Here is a 17,569-nt window from a genome sequence, read left to right as displayed (position 1 = left end):
CTGCCTGTTGAGATAAGGACCTGCTTCCAAACACAAGCATGACCGTTTTAAAAGGGAGTGCTGAGAATTAAGCAATGAGCTGAGTGAAAAGAGATGTATTTGCCCCTTAGTTTCCATGTGTTGAATCAGTTTAGATATCTTGTGATTCTGAGACTGAATGTATGGAGTACTGAAATATCTTTTAAAATAATATGTTTTTATTAAACAAGGAAAGACATTTTAGTACAAAAATATTAACTTTACATATCTCATCCCATTACAAATTATGAATGTAATAACGTGAGTTACTATGAAAATGTAATAATTTTTTTTTCCCTTTCAGATCCCTGGCATTCCTTATAAGAGAGATCCTGTCTGGTTCTGTTTTCCTTCCCTCCATGGACTTCTTAGCTGACCCGGTGAGATTTTGGAGCAGTAGAAATAGAGTAAATAAAAATTATCATTGTGTTCCTTTTTGTCCAATGATGAGGTGCTTTGTGGTGAAACAAGTACTTCACATTGGTTTTATCTTTGGTGTCTGCTTAATGGTTTACAGAAAGAAAAATAACCTCATACCCAATCCTTTTATTTTTTTGGTGAAGCAGTGTTAATTTGGTTTTATGGATTATTTGGCTACATTAATAAAAAAAAAAATACTTAGGCTAGGTCTACAAACTGATTTTTGTATTTGTTAGAGGTATGATTTATTACCAGAATAGTTATACTTACTAAAGCTGTGTATGCAATAAGATGTGCCATTGTAAGTACCTTTATAACTATATAAATTAATCCACACTAGGGTTGTACCACTTTAACTATACCGGTATAATTACAATGTTTGTGTGTGGACAAGGCGTTTCTAAAAGCCACTCCCCATAGATGCAAATTTGTTTACTTCTTGCTTATGTAGATACGTGGTACTGCATTTATAAAGATAGGATAGAAAGTCACTTGTCTGATCTTTGGTTTTCAATTGGAAGAAAATTTCACAACTGTCTGAATACAGCTTGGCTGCAGGCAAAGATTAGTTGAGCTTGTGGAACTGCCTGTAGTCAGCTGTAACTCACCTGACCTGCACTGGCATTAAAATGCCAAACAGCTCTCATCTTTGCAGGATGGAGAACTTGTGTCTGTGCATGTCTCATTTGGGAAGTTCATTGACTTAAGAATCTGGATGTAGAGATTATTCAGGTGTCAATTTAGAAGTTGTTAGAACCATTTTTTAATTATTCTGCTTATGTTTGCAATTTTAAGATATAAAAATTGTCAGAATCTTGCTAGAAACTTGGATGGCAATGAAATGATTTTCAGACAGATTGGTTTGTCGTCATTTGTTTGTTTTTTCCATTAGGATACTGTCAACCATTTGCTTCTCAAATTCATTGATGATAGCCCAGTGAGTACTGACAAAATGAGAACATTTATAATTGATTCACGCATGTCAGTGTCAATCTTACTCAGTAGTTCAACACTCTTTCTACAGCCTGAAAAAGCAACTGAGCCAGCTGCTTCTCTGATTCCATTCCTGCAGAAATTTGCGGACCCTCGCAATAAAAAACCATCTGTAAGTGAAGAAAACTCTCACTATATACAGATTTTGAATAAGTATTGTATGAGCTGTACATATTACCAGTGCTCTTTTCATTGCTTCTATTAGAAAAGGTTTATTTTAATGAAAGCTTGAGAAATATACAAACTAACTGCATTTTCCACTTCATGTTTAGGTTCTGAAGCTGGAATTGAGAGAGATTAGAGAACAGCAAGACCTTTTGTTTCGCTTCATGAACTTTCTGAAACAGGAAGGGGCAGTACATGTGTTGCAGTTTTGTCTGACTGTAGGTAAGATTACCCTAGTATGCTTAGGTGTACTCACTGAACTTAAACAGTGAGTTTAGGTGTTGGTCCGTTAGTGAATTCTGCAATCAAAGACAGCATCTCGAAGCAAAGGACTGAGCTGAGGTTCTGGGTTCAGTTTTTACTTAGATATTTCCTGACATTTTAATGCTGAACTTAACAACATTAATGTTGCTTCATTGTGGGTTTTTTGCATTTAATTGGCTTTCTATTTAGTTGAGAAGACTATTTAAAAAATTTTCATCACAAGTTTAAAAAAATGCACTTGTCAATTATACAATGTAAAGCCTGGGATATCTTGATTTTCCTTTAAAAGAAAACTATTGTATTTACCATTGCTACAATCTCTCTAAAAAGATGTACTGCAGACTATGAAAATTCTGTGAGAGTCTCCGTTCTAGCTTATGAAAGTTCTGACTTCTGGGTGTGCCTCCCTTTTTTTGCAGAATGTAAAGGAGGTTGAAACTTGTTCAGCAGCTGTGTCCCTTTTGCCATTACTTATTCAAATTTTGTTACACAGACAGCTTTCTAAGCACTCATTTGAGAATCAAGTGGTAGAGAATGGGCAATGGCTGTGGTTTGTAAGCAAGATTTTCAGCAAGGAGGCACAACCAGAAGTCTCAACCAAAAGGGAAATAATGAAAATGTTCATAACCCATAGTCTTCCAAAGGAACATTGTGAATTTTACTGTGGAAGGGAATAATTAGTTTTATTGCAGGTCTTATTTTTATGGATCAATTTATATAACTTTAGATTTAAACCATAAGTATTAATACAACTTAAACTGCATTAGAGATTTTGGTGTTATCAGCTTGGTCATAAATTTTAAAACATTTAAGGTTTTATGTATATCCACATCTGCTGGAAAGGAATCTGAGGGTATACACTGGAGTCTGGAGGTGTGATTGCAGCGGGTGTAGATGTAACCAAGGCAGCTAGCAGCCATTCAAGTATGTACCCAGGTTCCTGCACAGACAGAGCTATCCTGTGCTGCCACCTGTGCTACCCTGGATTCACTGCTATTGTTACTCCAGCTGCTCTTGATCTAGCTAGATCAAAGCTAGCTCAGGTATGCTGCAATCACATGTCCTGAATGCAGTGTAGACATACCCTGATGGCTGATCTGTGTGCCACTTTAAGGTGCCACCATTTATATTAGCTAAGTTTGATCAACACATGCATTTTCTTTTCTTCACCTTCCAGAGGAATTTAATGACAGAATTTTGCAACCAGAATTATCAGATACTGAAAAAATGTCTCTTCATGAAGAGGTGCAGAAAATCTACAAAACCTATTGTTTGGATGAAAGTATTGACAAAATTAGATTTGATCCTTTTATCGTGGAAGAGATTCAAAGAAGTAAGTTTGAGATTGAAAGGAATGATCAAGAATTTATACTGGAATCTATAAAGCATTCTGTCAGACTAAAAAAAGTCCTAGTCGATTCAAATAATAAATAACTTTAAATTTATCATAACCATGCAATCTAATTAGCAAACCAAAGGTGTGTAAGAATGCATATACTCCTATCTCTGGATTTTCCCTGCCTAATGTTCTCTATGAATGATAATGTATTTAAATCCTGCTTCACAAAGTACTTTAGTGTTCCAATATTTTGGCTGCATCCTGCGTGGATTTATACAGACTAATTTGAGACTGCGACCTGTAAAAATCAGAAAAACTTTATGAACAACAATGGCACATCCAATTAATATTCACAGCAGGATTTTTTTTCTGCAGTTGCTGAAGGTGAATATGTAGATGTTGTGAAACTTCAAACTATGCGATGCCTTTTTGAAGCATATGAACATGTTCTTTCCCTCTTAGAGAATGTCTTTACCCCTATGTTCTGTCACAGTGATGAGGTAAGCATGAAAGACTTGAAGTCTTGCCTTTAAGCACAGTTGTTTCTTTTTTAAAATGGCAATGTAAATGTGACAGCTTAAACAATAGTTTTGCTCCTTGTATGTATTCAAAATTTTACCTATTTAACTGGTAAAAATAGGTGCTTTTATTATCAGGGTAGAGCCAATATAACTGAGGCCTGGTCTACGCTACAAAGTTATGTCGATGTAAGCTGCCTTGTGTTGACCTAGTTTTGTGTTTCTATATTTAAATGTCTCACCCTGATGTAAATTGCCCAGTAGGCCAACATAATAACACTGCCTCCCGGAGCAGAATTGAGCAAAGGTCAATGTACAGAGGTTGATGCAGCACGTGTGTAGGTGCTGCATTACCTAGATCAATCCTAACAGCCGTCCAGCAGCTGTTCCACAGTGCCTCACATTGACTGCTGTGGTCACCATTATGAACTCCACTACCCACAGGTCACCAGGACCAGAAGCTCCCCCCTCGTTTAAAACCCCATGAATTTTTGGAACTCCTTTTCCTGACTGTCCGGCTTGGCAATCACACCTAGCAACTCTCCATATTGAGTGTAACTGCCCAGTTGACCATGTCAGCTGCACACTCCAGACGTGCTCCTACCTGGAGTGGACAGAAGATATTGGCTCTCTTGGGCCTGTAGGGACAAAAGGCTGTGCTGGCACAGCTCTGAACCAGCCATAGAAGCATGGACATCTCTGAGCAGATTGCTCGAGGGATGCAGGAGAAGGGTGTGACAAGGACCAGCAGCAGTGCTATCTGAAAACCAAGGAGCTGTGGCAGACATACCAGAAGGCCAGGGAGGCCAACAATCAATCTGGTGCCAAGCCACAGACCTGCTGCTTTTACAAAGAACTGCATGCCATATATGGCGGAGACCCCACTACCACCTAGCACAAAACTCTCAATACCTTCGGGGAACCCAAGTCCCAGGCCTCGGCCATGAACAGCGAGGAGGAGGAGGAGGAGGTGGGACAGGTGACTGGGGGATCCACTGCAGTCCTGCCATTTGAGCATGGGCAAGCCTGATGCAAGGGAAGGAACCTCAGGTAAGTGTGTGGTTTTTTTTTTTTTCATTTTTTCATTACAGAGATGCCACCCCCATTTTCCCCCTCTGCTCCTCCTCCCTCCGACCCCCCCGTAGAATAGGAGGACATGGCTTTTGACTTTTGATTAATTTACTTGTGCTAGAAGAGGTAACGGAACAACCAAGAGAGGTAGAGTTGCTATCTGCTTTTCATTTCTCGCTAGAGTTAGGCAGGGGGGACCAAGTGGGACAGTTTGTTTATATATGTAGGGATGTTCCTTGAATCCTCTTGAGAGGTCTCGGTGAAACTTTCATGGAGGTACTCTGCAGTCCTCTGCTTAAGGTTTCTAGGGATTGACTGCCTTATTTCTTCTTCTGCAATAGGACACTTTCCCATGCCAGTCAGCAATAACTTTGCATTACACCATTGCAGTACACAGGCTAGCTGCATACGGGCCCAGGCAGCTTCGGGACACTAGCAGCAGCTGTGCTCTTTCTCCCTTTGTTACCCTCAGGAGTGAGATATCAGCTAAAATCACCAATGCCTGTGGAAAATGTTGCCAGCATTCAGTGCCAACGCCCTGTGCTACTAGGTTCATGCAACCAAGCAATTCCCTCCTCATTTCCCTCATCCCCAGCTGGCCATGCTCACAGTGGCTGATGCTGTGACTGGTGCCATGCACAAGCAATTGCAAACAAAAGTGAGAATGAGCATGTAGTGCTTAAAACTTTAGGAGAGCAAGGGGAGTGATTTCTGCAGGTTTGCTTCCTGTAGTAAATATACTGACAATGGTATCTCTGTTTTACTTCTGCAGATGCTGCTATTGCAGCCTTGAGGGACTCCACCTCCATACCTGCAGAACATCTGACCAAAATAAGGAGGAGAAGGGACTTGGGATGGTATGATGGAATGCACAGGTGTATTCACAACCTATACACTACTGTAATAATCTTTGTGCAAAATATGCCTTGTAAGATATCATTTAAAAGCTAATAACTCACAGGTCAGTCTTATCATGGTAAAATATATGTAGTAACATTGTATGTGAAGTTATAAAATTCCCCTGTATGATGTTGTTAGCCCCCAGGGAGAAGTTGTCAAACAGGGCTGTCCTGAGCAAAAGAAAATGTGTTTGTCTTGATTTGCATTTAAGCGGTAAATGCAGTCATCAAACAGAAAGGGGGGAAAGGGAGGAAACAAAAGGAAACCTGCATCTGAACATAAACAGGTGAAAGAACCCAGCAGGAAGCCTCCTTCAACACCAGACATGCTGTCTCCTTATGGTCAGCTGGAAATGCCTTTCAAAAGAGGGACTGAAACTATAAAAAGAGGGTCAAAGACCCCAAGTGACATCTCTCTCCCTGGCCATCTCCCTCTTTCTACCTGAGAAGACCAGAGAAACAGCTGCTGGACTTTGAGGGATGGGTCCTGACCTGAGAAGTTCGGTCAGTAATGCTGCTAGAAGGATGTGGTAAGGACTCTACTTTGAATCAAGTATAGTTTAAGGTAGGCACTAGGAAGCATTTTATCTTTATTTTTCTTGTAACCATTTCTAACTTTTATGCATCGTTGTGCTCACGTAAAATCTCTCTTTGTAGTTAAATAAACTTGTTTTTTTCTTTCATTGAAACTGATACAGTGTGTTTAAGTTAAATTGTTTGGCAACTTCATTTAAGGTGGTAAATTATTGTGTTTTGTTCCCTTAAAGGGACAACAGATCTAATATCTCTGGACAGTCCAGAACATACATTTTTGGGAGAAAGTCTGGGACTGGGAGTATGTTGGGGTCACCCTGCAGAAGTGTAACCCAAATGTGGCTGGCGGGTTGCAGTTACACATAGACAATCAGGGTCTGACTTGCTTGCTGGAGGGCTTTTTGTGAGCGGCCCAGGTGGGAGCTACTATAGCAAAGCATTGTAAGGCACCCAAGGTTGCAGAGCCAAGGTGACACAGCCCCTCACTGGAATGGACTGCACACTGGTATGTAACAGACATGTTCAATGATATCCTGCATTGGACTATGAGTACAAGGCTTGGAGGATGAACACTGGGGACAGCTTGGAGAAGGAGAAAGTAGAGAGGAGAAAGGTACAGGAAAAGAAGAGGGAGATGCTCCAGGACATAATGGGACTTTTAAGGCAGCAAATACAGATGCTGCAGTCTCTGGTGTACCCAGGCTTGCCTTCCTCTGCAACCCACTGAGAACTCCATATCAGGATCTCCCTGTATCCTCCCCTCAACACTCCATGTGGCATCAGAGGTCACTATACTACCCTTACCACGCCACGTTGGGAGACATTAAAGACAATCACGGCTTCGTGTACACTGACCTCTGAAAACCAAGGTTGGCATAGGAATAGCTGAAATGGACATAAATGTTCTGTCTGCTTCTTAAGTTCTGTTCTCTTAAGTATTAGTAAATTTTTGAAATATATTTGTTTTAAAATTTCATGATTTCTTTTTTACAGTGAATTCAGTTACAAAATAGTTCTATTAGTTTGCAACATCTGCTACCGAGTGCTTAGCAGGTCTGAAAGTAATCAATTACCTCTTACTAACAGTGTGACACAACTCATAGGATAAGATGCAAACAAAATTAATAGACATATTGACAATGTTATATTCCTAAACATACAGCAATCACCACACAATTCCTAACAGCCCACAAAAGAGCAGGGCCAGGTAAGGTCGGCACATGGATTCAGGAATATTGCCTTGTGCACCCAAAAGTTCTGCAACCACTGCTTGTCCTCCCGAGCCTGCATTACGATGCAATCCTATCAGTCAGTGATCGTTTCTTGGGCCAAGAAGTTGTGCTCCACCATCTGCAGCTACTTTGTGAATGCCACCAACCTTGAATTGGTTCTCACTATCTCCCACAGCAATCTGGCCTCCAAGAAATCCCTGTTCCCCACTGATTCGGTTCTTCTTGCCACTCTGCAAATAGTTCATGATCGTGTGCTCTGTGTTTCCAACACCCATGGCAGTGCAGAGCTGTGTAGGCTTCATGCTTCTGTCAGACGGTGGTCAGCGAGGAGGGCTGTGCACGTTTTGTGGGATTTTGAAAAAAAGGTGCAAAAATTATGGTTTACAGTTGACATTATGGGAGGAGACAGTTGCACACTGCGAAATTGACCTCACGCTACTCGTCACCCCTGTGCAACTCGTTTTGGCCCCATCATGCACTGCCAAAACTTCCAAAAGACAGAGCACTGCAATGTGTGGTGGGTTTCACGCTGGGATACCTGCCCATGGCGCACCTCACCATGCATCAATGCAAACACTCGTTTTGAGTACACGTAGCGCCAATGCAAGGAGCCAAATGTGCAGTCGCACAAGTGATGTACTAACAGTGACAGCTTTATGATGATATAACTTGCATCGACATAAGTTTGTGGAGTAGAAGTGGCCGCCTAAAGGGAGCTAGGTTCTTAGTGGCTTTCACATCAACAGAACTGTTAATTAGTTCCAGTTCCAGAATTTTGATGATGCAAGAGCCTGAAAGAATAAAACTTCCTTTTCAGTTATTAGGTTGAGTTTGCAGCACTTACTTTTCTTTTAGAAAAAGGCTTTTTTCTACTTTTATAGTTTCAATTTCTATCTAGAAGTAATGGACATATAATACATGTGGAACACCATGAATGTTCTTCTTAATTGTTTTTCAGACTATAACAGCACTTCAGGACTTGTATCAGTTTTACGCTAAAAAGTTAGCTTGACCTAGCTACGTTGCTCAGGAGTGTGAAAAATCCCTCAAGCCATGTAGTTAAGCTGACAACCTCCAATGTAGGTCTTCCATTGATCTAGCTACTGCCTCTCGGGGAAGTGGCTTAATTACAGTGATGGAAGAACCCCTCCCATCGCTATAGTGATTGTCTACACTGAAGCACTATATATAGCATCACTGCTGCAGCGGTGTAGCTGTGGTGCTGCAATATTTCTAGTGAAGACCTAGTTTTAGTAGACAGCCTGCCCCTCCATGCCTGTAAGGCTGCCCTTGGGAAAGCATAAATTATGTTGTAAGTTCCTTAGAACTGACAGTTTAAAGTAGTCTTATGTGAAATACAATATCTTAACAGCAGAGACTTGTATAGTGTTTCTAATATACTTCTATTAAATCCTCAACAGATGTGCAGTTAGAAGCAAGAAACATAATTATTAATATTTACAACTGTAAACTACTAGTAAAGAGATAGTAGAATGAAAAAAATAGAAAACTTGAAGCCAACACTTACTTGCATATTAACTGTTCTATTTTAGTATTTCAGGCAGCTCTTACGAGGAGCTGAATCCCCAACACGCAATTCAAAGTTTAGCAGGTAGGTGTGTTAAACCTTTTAATACGTTTTTGCAGTTGAAAGTTTTAAAAATGTTTGTTTATATGATTGAGTCTTCTGCCAAATATACAGTACTGTTCAATGTTAACTTATTTAGATTTCTGAACTTAGTTTTAAATTTGTAGATTACTTACAGGAGCAGCAAGTAATATGTGAAGCAGTACTTCACTTAGTGTTTTTATTGCTTTTTTATTTTAAAAAATGGTATGAGATTCAGAATTACAATCCTTTTTTATGAAATGTCAGCGTGAAAAACCCCTTCAAACTAAGGACATGTCCAATAACATTAAGATAATATGGCAATAGTGAGTTATACAGAACACATTGGAGAAAGCAAAATAGAAAGAGTTGACTCTAGTGTTTGATTTCCACGTTGAATCACTTTTTCCAGTAACTGTAGAAAACAGCCATGTGAGATGTTTCATTTTACAAATCAGCTCAATAGGATCCTGTGAGAACTGTAACAGTTTCTCCCGCTAATATTTAATGGTTATAACAAACACATTTAAGCTCTTAATCTGATTTCTTTAAGATACCCTTGATCTTGGAGTTTGGGAAGAAAAAATTAAAATCTTTTCAATTCTGAATTTTTTTAAGTGAATTACTTTTGCTTCCAATATGGCCGAGCTTTAAAAAAACAAAAACTATACAGTATACCCAGATTTCCAAACCTCTGGATGTACCTGCTTTATCCTGTGTGGCAGAGGTATACAGAAAAGTATATAAAAAATAGACATGCTGGCTTTTGATGTATCAGAAACACCACAAAATACAGTACTGATTTGCCAAGTGGAGGCCAAAAATGGTGGCCAATATCATTGTCAAGTTGTGCTGTGTACTATTTATACTTCAGTGTTAGGTTCCATTCGGCTGAACATAATTCAGGTTTCACAAGTAACATGACCAATGTTACCTCTAATTTTTGACAGGCCATATGCGCAAAAAATTTCTTCTGTGCAAATTTTTGTGTGCATGGTGTTTTGCCATGTGTGCAGGGTTTAGGATCTGTGTGCGTGCGCACACGCGCACAGCTTAGAAGGAACAGTGAACATGATTAAAGAACAGTCTGAGACATTGTAGAATGAGTTGGTGGTTTTTAAAACACTGTTAGAAGTGTAGGAAGTTTGATCTCAGTCTTTTTTTCCCTCTTCCTATACTCTATCCAGTATGTGGGGGCTCCCGCGTATCAGAACCAATAACTTCTCTTTAAGAACATTGTTTATTACTGGTTTTAGCATGAATTTGTTTTAGTTCATCCACAAGTTATTGTGCTTGATGCAGGAATTACTGGGAAAATGTTATAGCCCATATTATGCAAAAGGTCAGACTAGATAATTAAATGGTCTCTTCAGTCCTTAAAATCTGTGAATCAACATAAAAAGCTCTTTGCATCTTTAAAGTTTTTTACAAACTGTTTTATTCATTTATAAAATGTCTATAAATATTTCCCAGAAAACATTTTTTCTTTAAAGACTCTATCAAGCAGGGTAAATTCCTGTATGAATCAAACCTGAATTACAGCCTAAGGTTCTGAATTTTCAAGCATTTATGCACATGGTTAACTTTAGGAATGAGGGTAGTCCCTTTAAGCTGGAATTACTTAAATGCTTAACGTCTACAACATGCTTAAGTGTTTTCAGGATTGAGGTCTAAAAATTAAATGCAACTATCCCAGCCAAATGCATGTGTATTGATCTCTGGTAAATTTTGGATATTTACATGCTATTTTGAGAATATTTGTCTGGAGATTGGTAGAGACCTTTATAAATACAACAGCAGTCATGCTAATTGCAATGAAAGTTCTAGGCTGTTTAGTGTTGCTTGAAATAAATCTGTCTCTGTCTTTGGGACTCTCTCTCCTTCTGGGCTTGTGGGGTAATTTCTTGTACCTGTTGTTGCAGAGGTAGCCTGAGTTTGGATGACTTTCGGTAAGTCAAGATAATATGCCATAATTGTTGCCTGTTAATGTTAAATTGCATCTATCATGACTGCAACGTACTGCCTTTTTAACAGACATTAACTGTTTCATTTTTAAACACATGCAAACTCTTTTTGGGCTAAATTCATTTGAAACAGCAAACTAACTGCATGTTCATTCTCTAAGTTTTTAGCAAACAGTGGTTTTGGTCTTGGTTTAATGACTATTTCTCATACACACAAATCTTAAAATATACAAAATATAATCTTCCTGGCCTTTACCTATTTTGTTCTCTCATATTAACTTAGCATATTAGTTGTATGTCTCAAAGTTTTATTGCTGATAGGGTGCTGGTTATTTTGTAGACTTTATTCAAAGTTTTTTCCTTGCTCCTTGTCACATGCTTCCAGAGCCTATCACTTTAAAAAAAAAAAGGAGGGGGGTGAGGGGGAGAGAAAAGAAAATTGTGCCTTCCACAGCATTAGAATATCAGGCAGCTTCTTCCTCCACTTTACCTGCACCCAACAGGGAGTCACTGAGAGCACAGGAGAGACAGGCTCTGTGCTCTTAGTCATGACACCCAGCTCCCCTTGGGCCTGTAGCAGCCCTGGGCTAGGTCAAGCTCAGCGCTGTTGGAATCTTCAGAGATTCTAGCTATGAAACTCTAGCAAGTCTCTGCTGAGTAGTACAATCCATGATTGGTGAAGACTTACAATTGGGCCAGATTTTCTCAGGGACAGCAAAAGTCACATTCCTGACACAAACCTCATGGCAAACATCAAGTTCCTGTTCCGAAGCATGGGGTGCTAGAGTTTCTCAATTATTTTAACATTGGCAAAACAATGCATTTTCCTCTAGCCTCGTTCTTGGAAATGGCAGAATGGTTTTGGCTGATTTCTTCCACAAAATTCAGCCTGAGGCAGACGCCTATCTGAAAAAACTCAGTACAAATGGTTAAACTTTGGCAAAATTATAAGCACCTGAAAACAGGGTCTTATAATAGGAAGTGTAAGACATGAAATAATAGGGGGCGCTACGAGCACCATCTATAAAAATAAGTATGTGTTTGGGCCTGTCTTTGGGTAGGAGATGACAGTGAATTAGACTTTGGAGAGTGAAATGGGCTTGGGAGAACAAAGAACTGATTATAACAATTGAATTTTAAAATTCAATATACAGGAAAAAATTGAATAGAGTTATAAGCAGGTAAGATTGAAAACAAACATTCAAGTCCCCTTTTAACAAAAAGTCCTCAGAGTCAACTGGTGATGTCACTGCAGCTCTTAAGGCAATAAAGGCACTTCACCTGCTCTGCCCACTGTTCTGCTTTCCTGACGGATTTTTAAATAGCCTTTGTAACTATTACTAAAAATTTTCATATAATTAGAAAATAAACATTGAATAGTTTTTAGTTTTTTTAAAATGTTCATTACTCCTTTGAATGCCAAATGAGCTATCCACTTTTTTCACAATTTTCAGTTTTACAGTTCACCTAGCAGATTTGTAACAAGCTTTATGAAAACTTCAGATAACTGTATTCATTAGGAATATGTCCCCTCCTGCCCCAATAGGGTTTTTTCAGACTATTAATTTGTACATTTCTAGTACAAGAAATAAGTTTTCTTTTTCAGGTCTGATGTAAGGGCAGTATATATGGCGTGCATGCATTTATGTGCTGTAACATGTGGCTATAATGAAGACTGCAGACTTCATGCGTAATGCCTCTGCCCTTTTTACTTGAACTTGCGGCTTTTGGATACTCTTTATCATAAGTAGTTCTAGCTCTGAACAAGACTTAAATTTGCATTAAGCCTTCATCTCTAGGGCAAATTGCCTTCTTGAGCTAGGAGTCTTCATCTGTTTCTGTTTTCCTTCATGTTTTGTAAGTTCTGACCCTCCTGTCTGGCTTTCTGCCTACTCTCCCTGCTGCTTTGAAGTAAGTCACAGTCCATCTTGCATCACATGCGTCTGTATAAATGTCTTGATGTTTATAAAGAAAATAAACAGTGTGTTTAAATGTGCAGTACTTGACAAATATGGATGAACGCTTTGATGCCAGAAACTGTTGTGTTGCTACAATCACTCACTGAAAAGGTCATTGTCATTCCTTGCAATCTTTTACTAAAACACATTGTATTAGGAAGTTAGTGTTATGAAAATAGATTGTTGTGTTTCATTCCAAAGTAATGCTGTAATAAGAACATCAGTGTTAGTTTATAGCTGAAATTTTAGTCCATGTCCTGGAAATGCTCTTTTTTAAATAATTTTCTTCCTCTCTAGCAGATGGATTTTACTGGTACATTTTAAATTGTTCTGTAATATGCAATACAGCCAGTGAATCTGTAATACTAAAAAGTGTAAACCTACACGTCAGTTCCATACTTCATACAATTGCTCACTCTTATCTCTAAATTATATGCAGTGGCTAGTACTACAATTTGCCCTATGCTGTGAATTTTGTTTTTCTATAATCCTTAGGGCCACACAGAAGAGAGGAGAATCGTTTGCAATCAGCAGATTAGGCAGCAAAATTAGAGGAGTATTCAAGAGCAACACAATGGAAGGAGCTGTGCTTCCTAACTATGGTTTAACTGAAGGAGAGGATGATTTTGTGAGTAGAAATTTTACATTTTTCCTAAATCACAGGGCTGTTGGTTTTCCAGAATCTTTAAATACTTTCAGCTTCTGTCCCTTCTTTTCCTTTCCTTTGCTCCTGGTATATTATAGGCTATTCCACCGTGCCATCCTAGGGGTCACAGCATTTTTCCAGCTTCCTTGTTCTCTTAGTACTACTAAGTTATTTACTCAGTGAGCACAAGATTTGGGCATCTCCCCAGTTAGGGTAATTCCAAGAGTTAATTGCTGGGGTAAAGAGAAGTATTAGAAAGTAATGTTCTCTTTACGAAAGTAATCTTTGTCAAGTAATGTCATGACCAACTGTTACTTTTCAGTCTAGTAAATATTTGCAGTAAAGTCCGGGGGTGTTTCACACCTCAGTCCTTTCTTTGTCATAGGGCTATCGTGATTCAGGGCCAAATCTTTAGTAGTTATTTGAATAATATCTCTCACAATATTTCTTTTATGCTAATGGCTGAAAATATTTTTCTGGTTGCATAATTGCTGCATAAACAAGTATCACTTAAAATGTACAAAACTGTGTTTTGCTCCATAAGTCTCGTTCTCATGAATTTTTGAAGTAGAGTATGTTTTAGTAGCATTTCAGAGGAAACCATTGCGGGGGGGTTCGTTGGGGGGGGTGTGTGTTTATAATATTTTCCATTCCAGCTCTTGATGATAGGCAGTGGTAGAAGCAACCTATGATAAAGCTATAGAAACTGGATGTCTGAAAAATTGGCATTAGCTGCCTTTAAGCTATGTTCCTGAAGGCCAAGTGTATGTCTGATCCTATGCTAGAGAGAGGAGATCACGGATTTGGGTGGGATACAACGCTATATTGCGGTTAAAGGATGGATGTTTGAGGGAACCACACTGTTTTCTCCGTACACACGGGCAAAATGGAACATTGCCTGTAAGGCTTAAGAGCATTAAGACTACTTCCAATTTTTTTCTTTATTTCTTTTGTGGAACCATCTGCTTTGTGGGGTGACATATTAAATCACGGAAAATTTCAAAATACAGTATTAGACTGACTTCAGCTCAGATGGTGGGACCACGTACTCTGCTGTTTCTTGACTAGAAGGCAGTTCACTTGTATTTTAAAAGAAGAACCTTAGCTTCGATTTATTGCAGAAATCCCAGTTCTAGGTGGAACTGAGCTAATTGGGTTTTCCATAGTTTTTATATTTGATTACATTTTTCAAACTTTTATTGTTAGATGATGGAAATTTGGTTTAGTGATCATGGCTAATATGGAGCAGATAGGACACTGCCTAAATTGTAAATCTGTCACAAGTTCCTTAAAAAGACAGATACAGTGACACAATAAGATACACAAGATACAATAAGAGAAATCATTAAAAATCTCTCAACCCTGGTATCCCTACAGTTGTTCTTCAGAGGGAAATAAATTGAAATAAAGTGTTAATATGTATATTCTGCACTCACACTGCCTTGATTTTCCTGATCCTAGATGAGCTGTTTACACTGGAGTAACCATGGGGGTCCATAACTCATGCTTGCCACAGCTATTTTGCCAGGCTTCTCTTGCAACTAGATTTTTTCTTGTACACCAAACAGCAACAGCAGTGACTGAATAGCAAACTGGCTGTCAGGAGGTTGATGCCCTGGTATCCATGGCACAGATGTAGGCAAGGAAATATGAGGACGGTGTGGGAAATGAGGGAAATTAAGTTGGTCACAAACTGCCTGATAGTCATGAATTTTTAATTATTTAAATTTATTTCTGTGATGATTTCTCCTGAATTTATGGAAATACCTTGGTTTTTAAGTCATGTGAATTTGAGACTTTCTATGGCACTTATAACTATTCCACTATACATTACATTTAAGCAACTTTGTGCTATGTTCTTTGATGCTGTGCTGGTCCATTTTCCACTACTGGAAAATAAAAATATAAAAGGTTTACATGAATTTGAATCTTTCATCTCCCCTCCTCCCCACCCAACTTGTATCCAAAATGGTAAAAACAGAATAATTGATTTTGGAATTCTGTGTATTTCCCCTTTTTCTTAAAGGATCCACAAGGTATAGGATAGCTCTTCAGACTATCATATCTTCAAATGAGCAGTGTTGCTTTGCTGTCTTGTAGAGTTTAGGTCTTGTGATGTTATTCATCATTGGACTGTAGTCTAATGCTCCCGAGGAAGGGGCAGAAAACAGATTGTCTAGTATCCTGCTCTTAAAGGATTAATTCTTATCCTACTAGGCTGAAATAAAGCAAGAGTGTATTTTTTCTCTTCTAATTTTTCAGCTATCCAAGAAAAGCAGAATTGTAGTTGAATTTTTCATTCCTCAGTAAATCAACTCTTTTAAGTTTGATTTTTTGGAAAAACTATAGATTCGTTAGAAAGTCTAACATCTTAGGTACAATGAGAGAGATCATAACAGAAATGTATAAAGAACTTTAAACACAAACTCATTATATTTATTGAAATATAAATAGCTCCACATATGTATGTTACACTTCAGTCTTTTTTTTAATTGAAAGACAAAGTTACAAAAAAACTATTAATATACTACTTCAGTCTGTTATTGAATTCTAGAAACGGATGGTTGAGATGATGTAAGGGATTATGCTCTATAGCAAAGGCTGTTCATGTTGGAAATAATTTGAGTGAGTTGCCAGTTACAGGGCTTTTGTGGGCAAAATGACCTGAAGCTAATTTTAGTGAAACTTGATAAGCTTGCTTGTAAAATCTTTATGGATAGTTGACTGATGCCACTTATGCCAAAGCAATATTATTTTTGCTGATAACAGAAATGCATAACTTGTATTTCTCTTTGAGTGCTTGCTCATCTCCATTCCATGTTAGGTGTGTGTGAGCTGCGTGCACTGTTGCTGGAGATTTTTCTCTCAGTGGTATCCGTTGGGCTGGCTTTAGCGCCCTCTGGTGCCATGCGCTAATATTAGGAGCCCGGCCAGCCCCGTGCCCTCTCAGTTCCTTCTTACCGCCCGTGACGGTCGTTGAAACAGCTTCTCTTGCTTCAGCAATGTGATCATTTAGTGTTTTTTTTTTTCCTGTTAATCTGCATGTCCATGAACTCTGAGCCCACCTCCTTGGGTACCGCTTGTGAGTCACCTAACATGAAATGGACATGAGCAAGCACTCGAAGCAGGAAAAATGGTTACTAACCTTTCCATAACTGTTGTTCTTGGAGATGTGTTGCTGATGTTCATTCCATGACCCATCCTCCTGCCCTTCTGTCGGAGTTAGCTGGCAAGAAGGAACTGGGAGGGTGTGGGGCCAGTTGGGTCCCTTATACCAGCGCATGAGCGGGCACTAGAGCTTGCCAGAAGGATACCACTGAGAAAAATTGTTCTACTTAACCTCCAAGGATAGGACAAGAAACAATGGTCTTAAACTGCAGCAAAGACAGTTTAGGTTGGACATTAGGAAAAACTTCCTAACTGTCAGGGTGGTTAAACACTGCAATAAATTGCCTAGGGAGGTTGTGGAATCTCCATCATTGGAGATTTTTAAGAGCAGGTTAGACAAACACTTGTCGGGGATGGTCTAAATTATACTTAGTCCTGCCATGAGTTCATGGGACTGGACTAGATGACCTCTCGAAGTCCATTCCAGTTCTATGATCTTGAAGAGTAAGTTACAGAAAGATTAGTAACAGGTTTTTTTTCCTGATTACTCTTACTTAGCTCTTACCTGTTTATATCTAGAATTACTTTTGTAATAGGTCTGGAATAAAATAGATCAGTATCTGAAGTGACGACTTTAAACATGGGCAAAAGTGCAACAGAGTGGTGAAATTTGGTATTCTAGGTATGGTGTGCAAAATCCTTTCTCTACCCACTCCCACCACCTAACAAAATGTAAAACAAACCAACTTTGCAGGCATGTAAGGACTAAAAGACAGTGGAACAAGTGTGCTCCTACTGTGCATGGCAGGGCCTGAAATATTGTTTTCCATT

The 17,569-nt window shown here is 38.9% G+C and overlaps 1 protein-coding gene across 4 annotated transcripts in view; it reads left to right on the top strand.

The window, feature by feature from the left end:
• SNX14 (sorting nexin 14) overlaps positions 1 to 17,569 on the top strand; it is an 80,105-nt gene that overhangs the window by 29,786 nt on the left and 32,750 nt on the right. For 3 of the 4 annotated variants that reach the window (XM_074948062.1, XM_074948059.1, XM_074948060.1), the window contains exons 9-17: positions 323 to 398; positions 1,331 to 1,375; positions 1,463 to 1,543; positions 1,704 to 1,818; positions 3,038 to 3,193; positions 3,575 to 3,699; positions 9,007 to 9,065; positions 10,985 to 11,011; positions 13,480 to 13,612. In XM_074948062.1, the coding sequence (XP_074804163.1) occupies positions 323 to 398; positions 1,331 to 1,375; positions 1,463 to 1,543; positions 1,704 to 1,818; positions 3,038 to 3,193; positions 3,575 to 3,699; positions 9,007 to 9,065; positions 10,985 to 11,011; positions 13,480 to 13,612 (817 nt within the window). The remainder of the gene's footprint in view (positions 1 to 322; positions 399 to 1,330; positions 1,376 to 1,462; positions 1,544 to 1,703; positions 1,819 to 3,037; positions 3,194 to 3,574; positions 3,700 to 9,006; positions 9,066 to 10,984; positions 11,012 to 13,479; positions 13,613 to 17,569) is intronic. The other variant, XM_074948061.1, reaches the window with a different exon arrangement.

Source organism: Natator depressus, chromosome 3 (genome assembly GCF_965152275.1).
Source record: "Natator depressus isolate rNatDep1 chromosome 3, rNatDep2.hap1, whole genome shotgun sequence".
NCBI classification, from domain to species: Eukaryota; Metazoa; Chordata; order Testudines; family Cheloniidae; genus Natator; species Natator depressus.
This window is presented reverse-complemented; position numbering and strand designations above follow the sequence as displayed.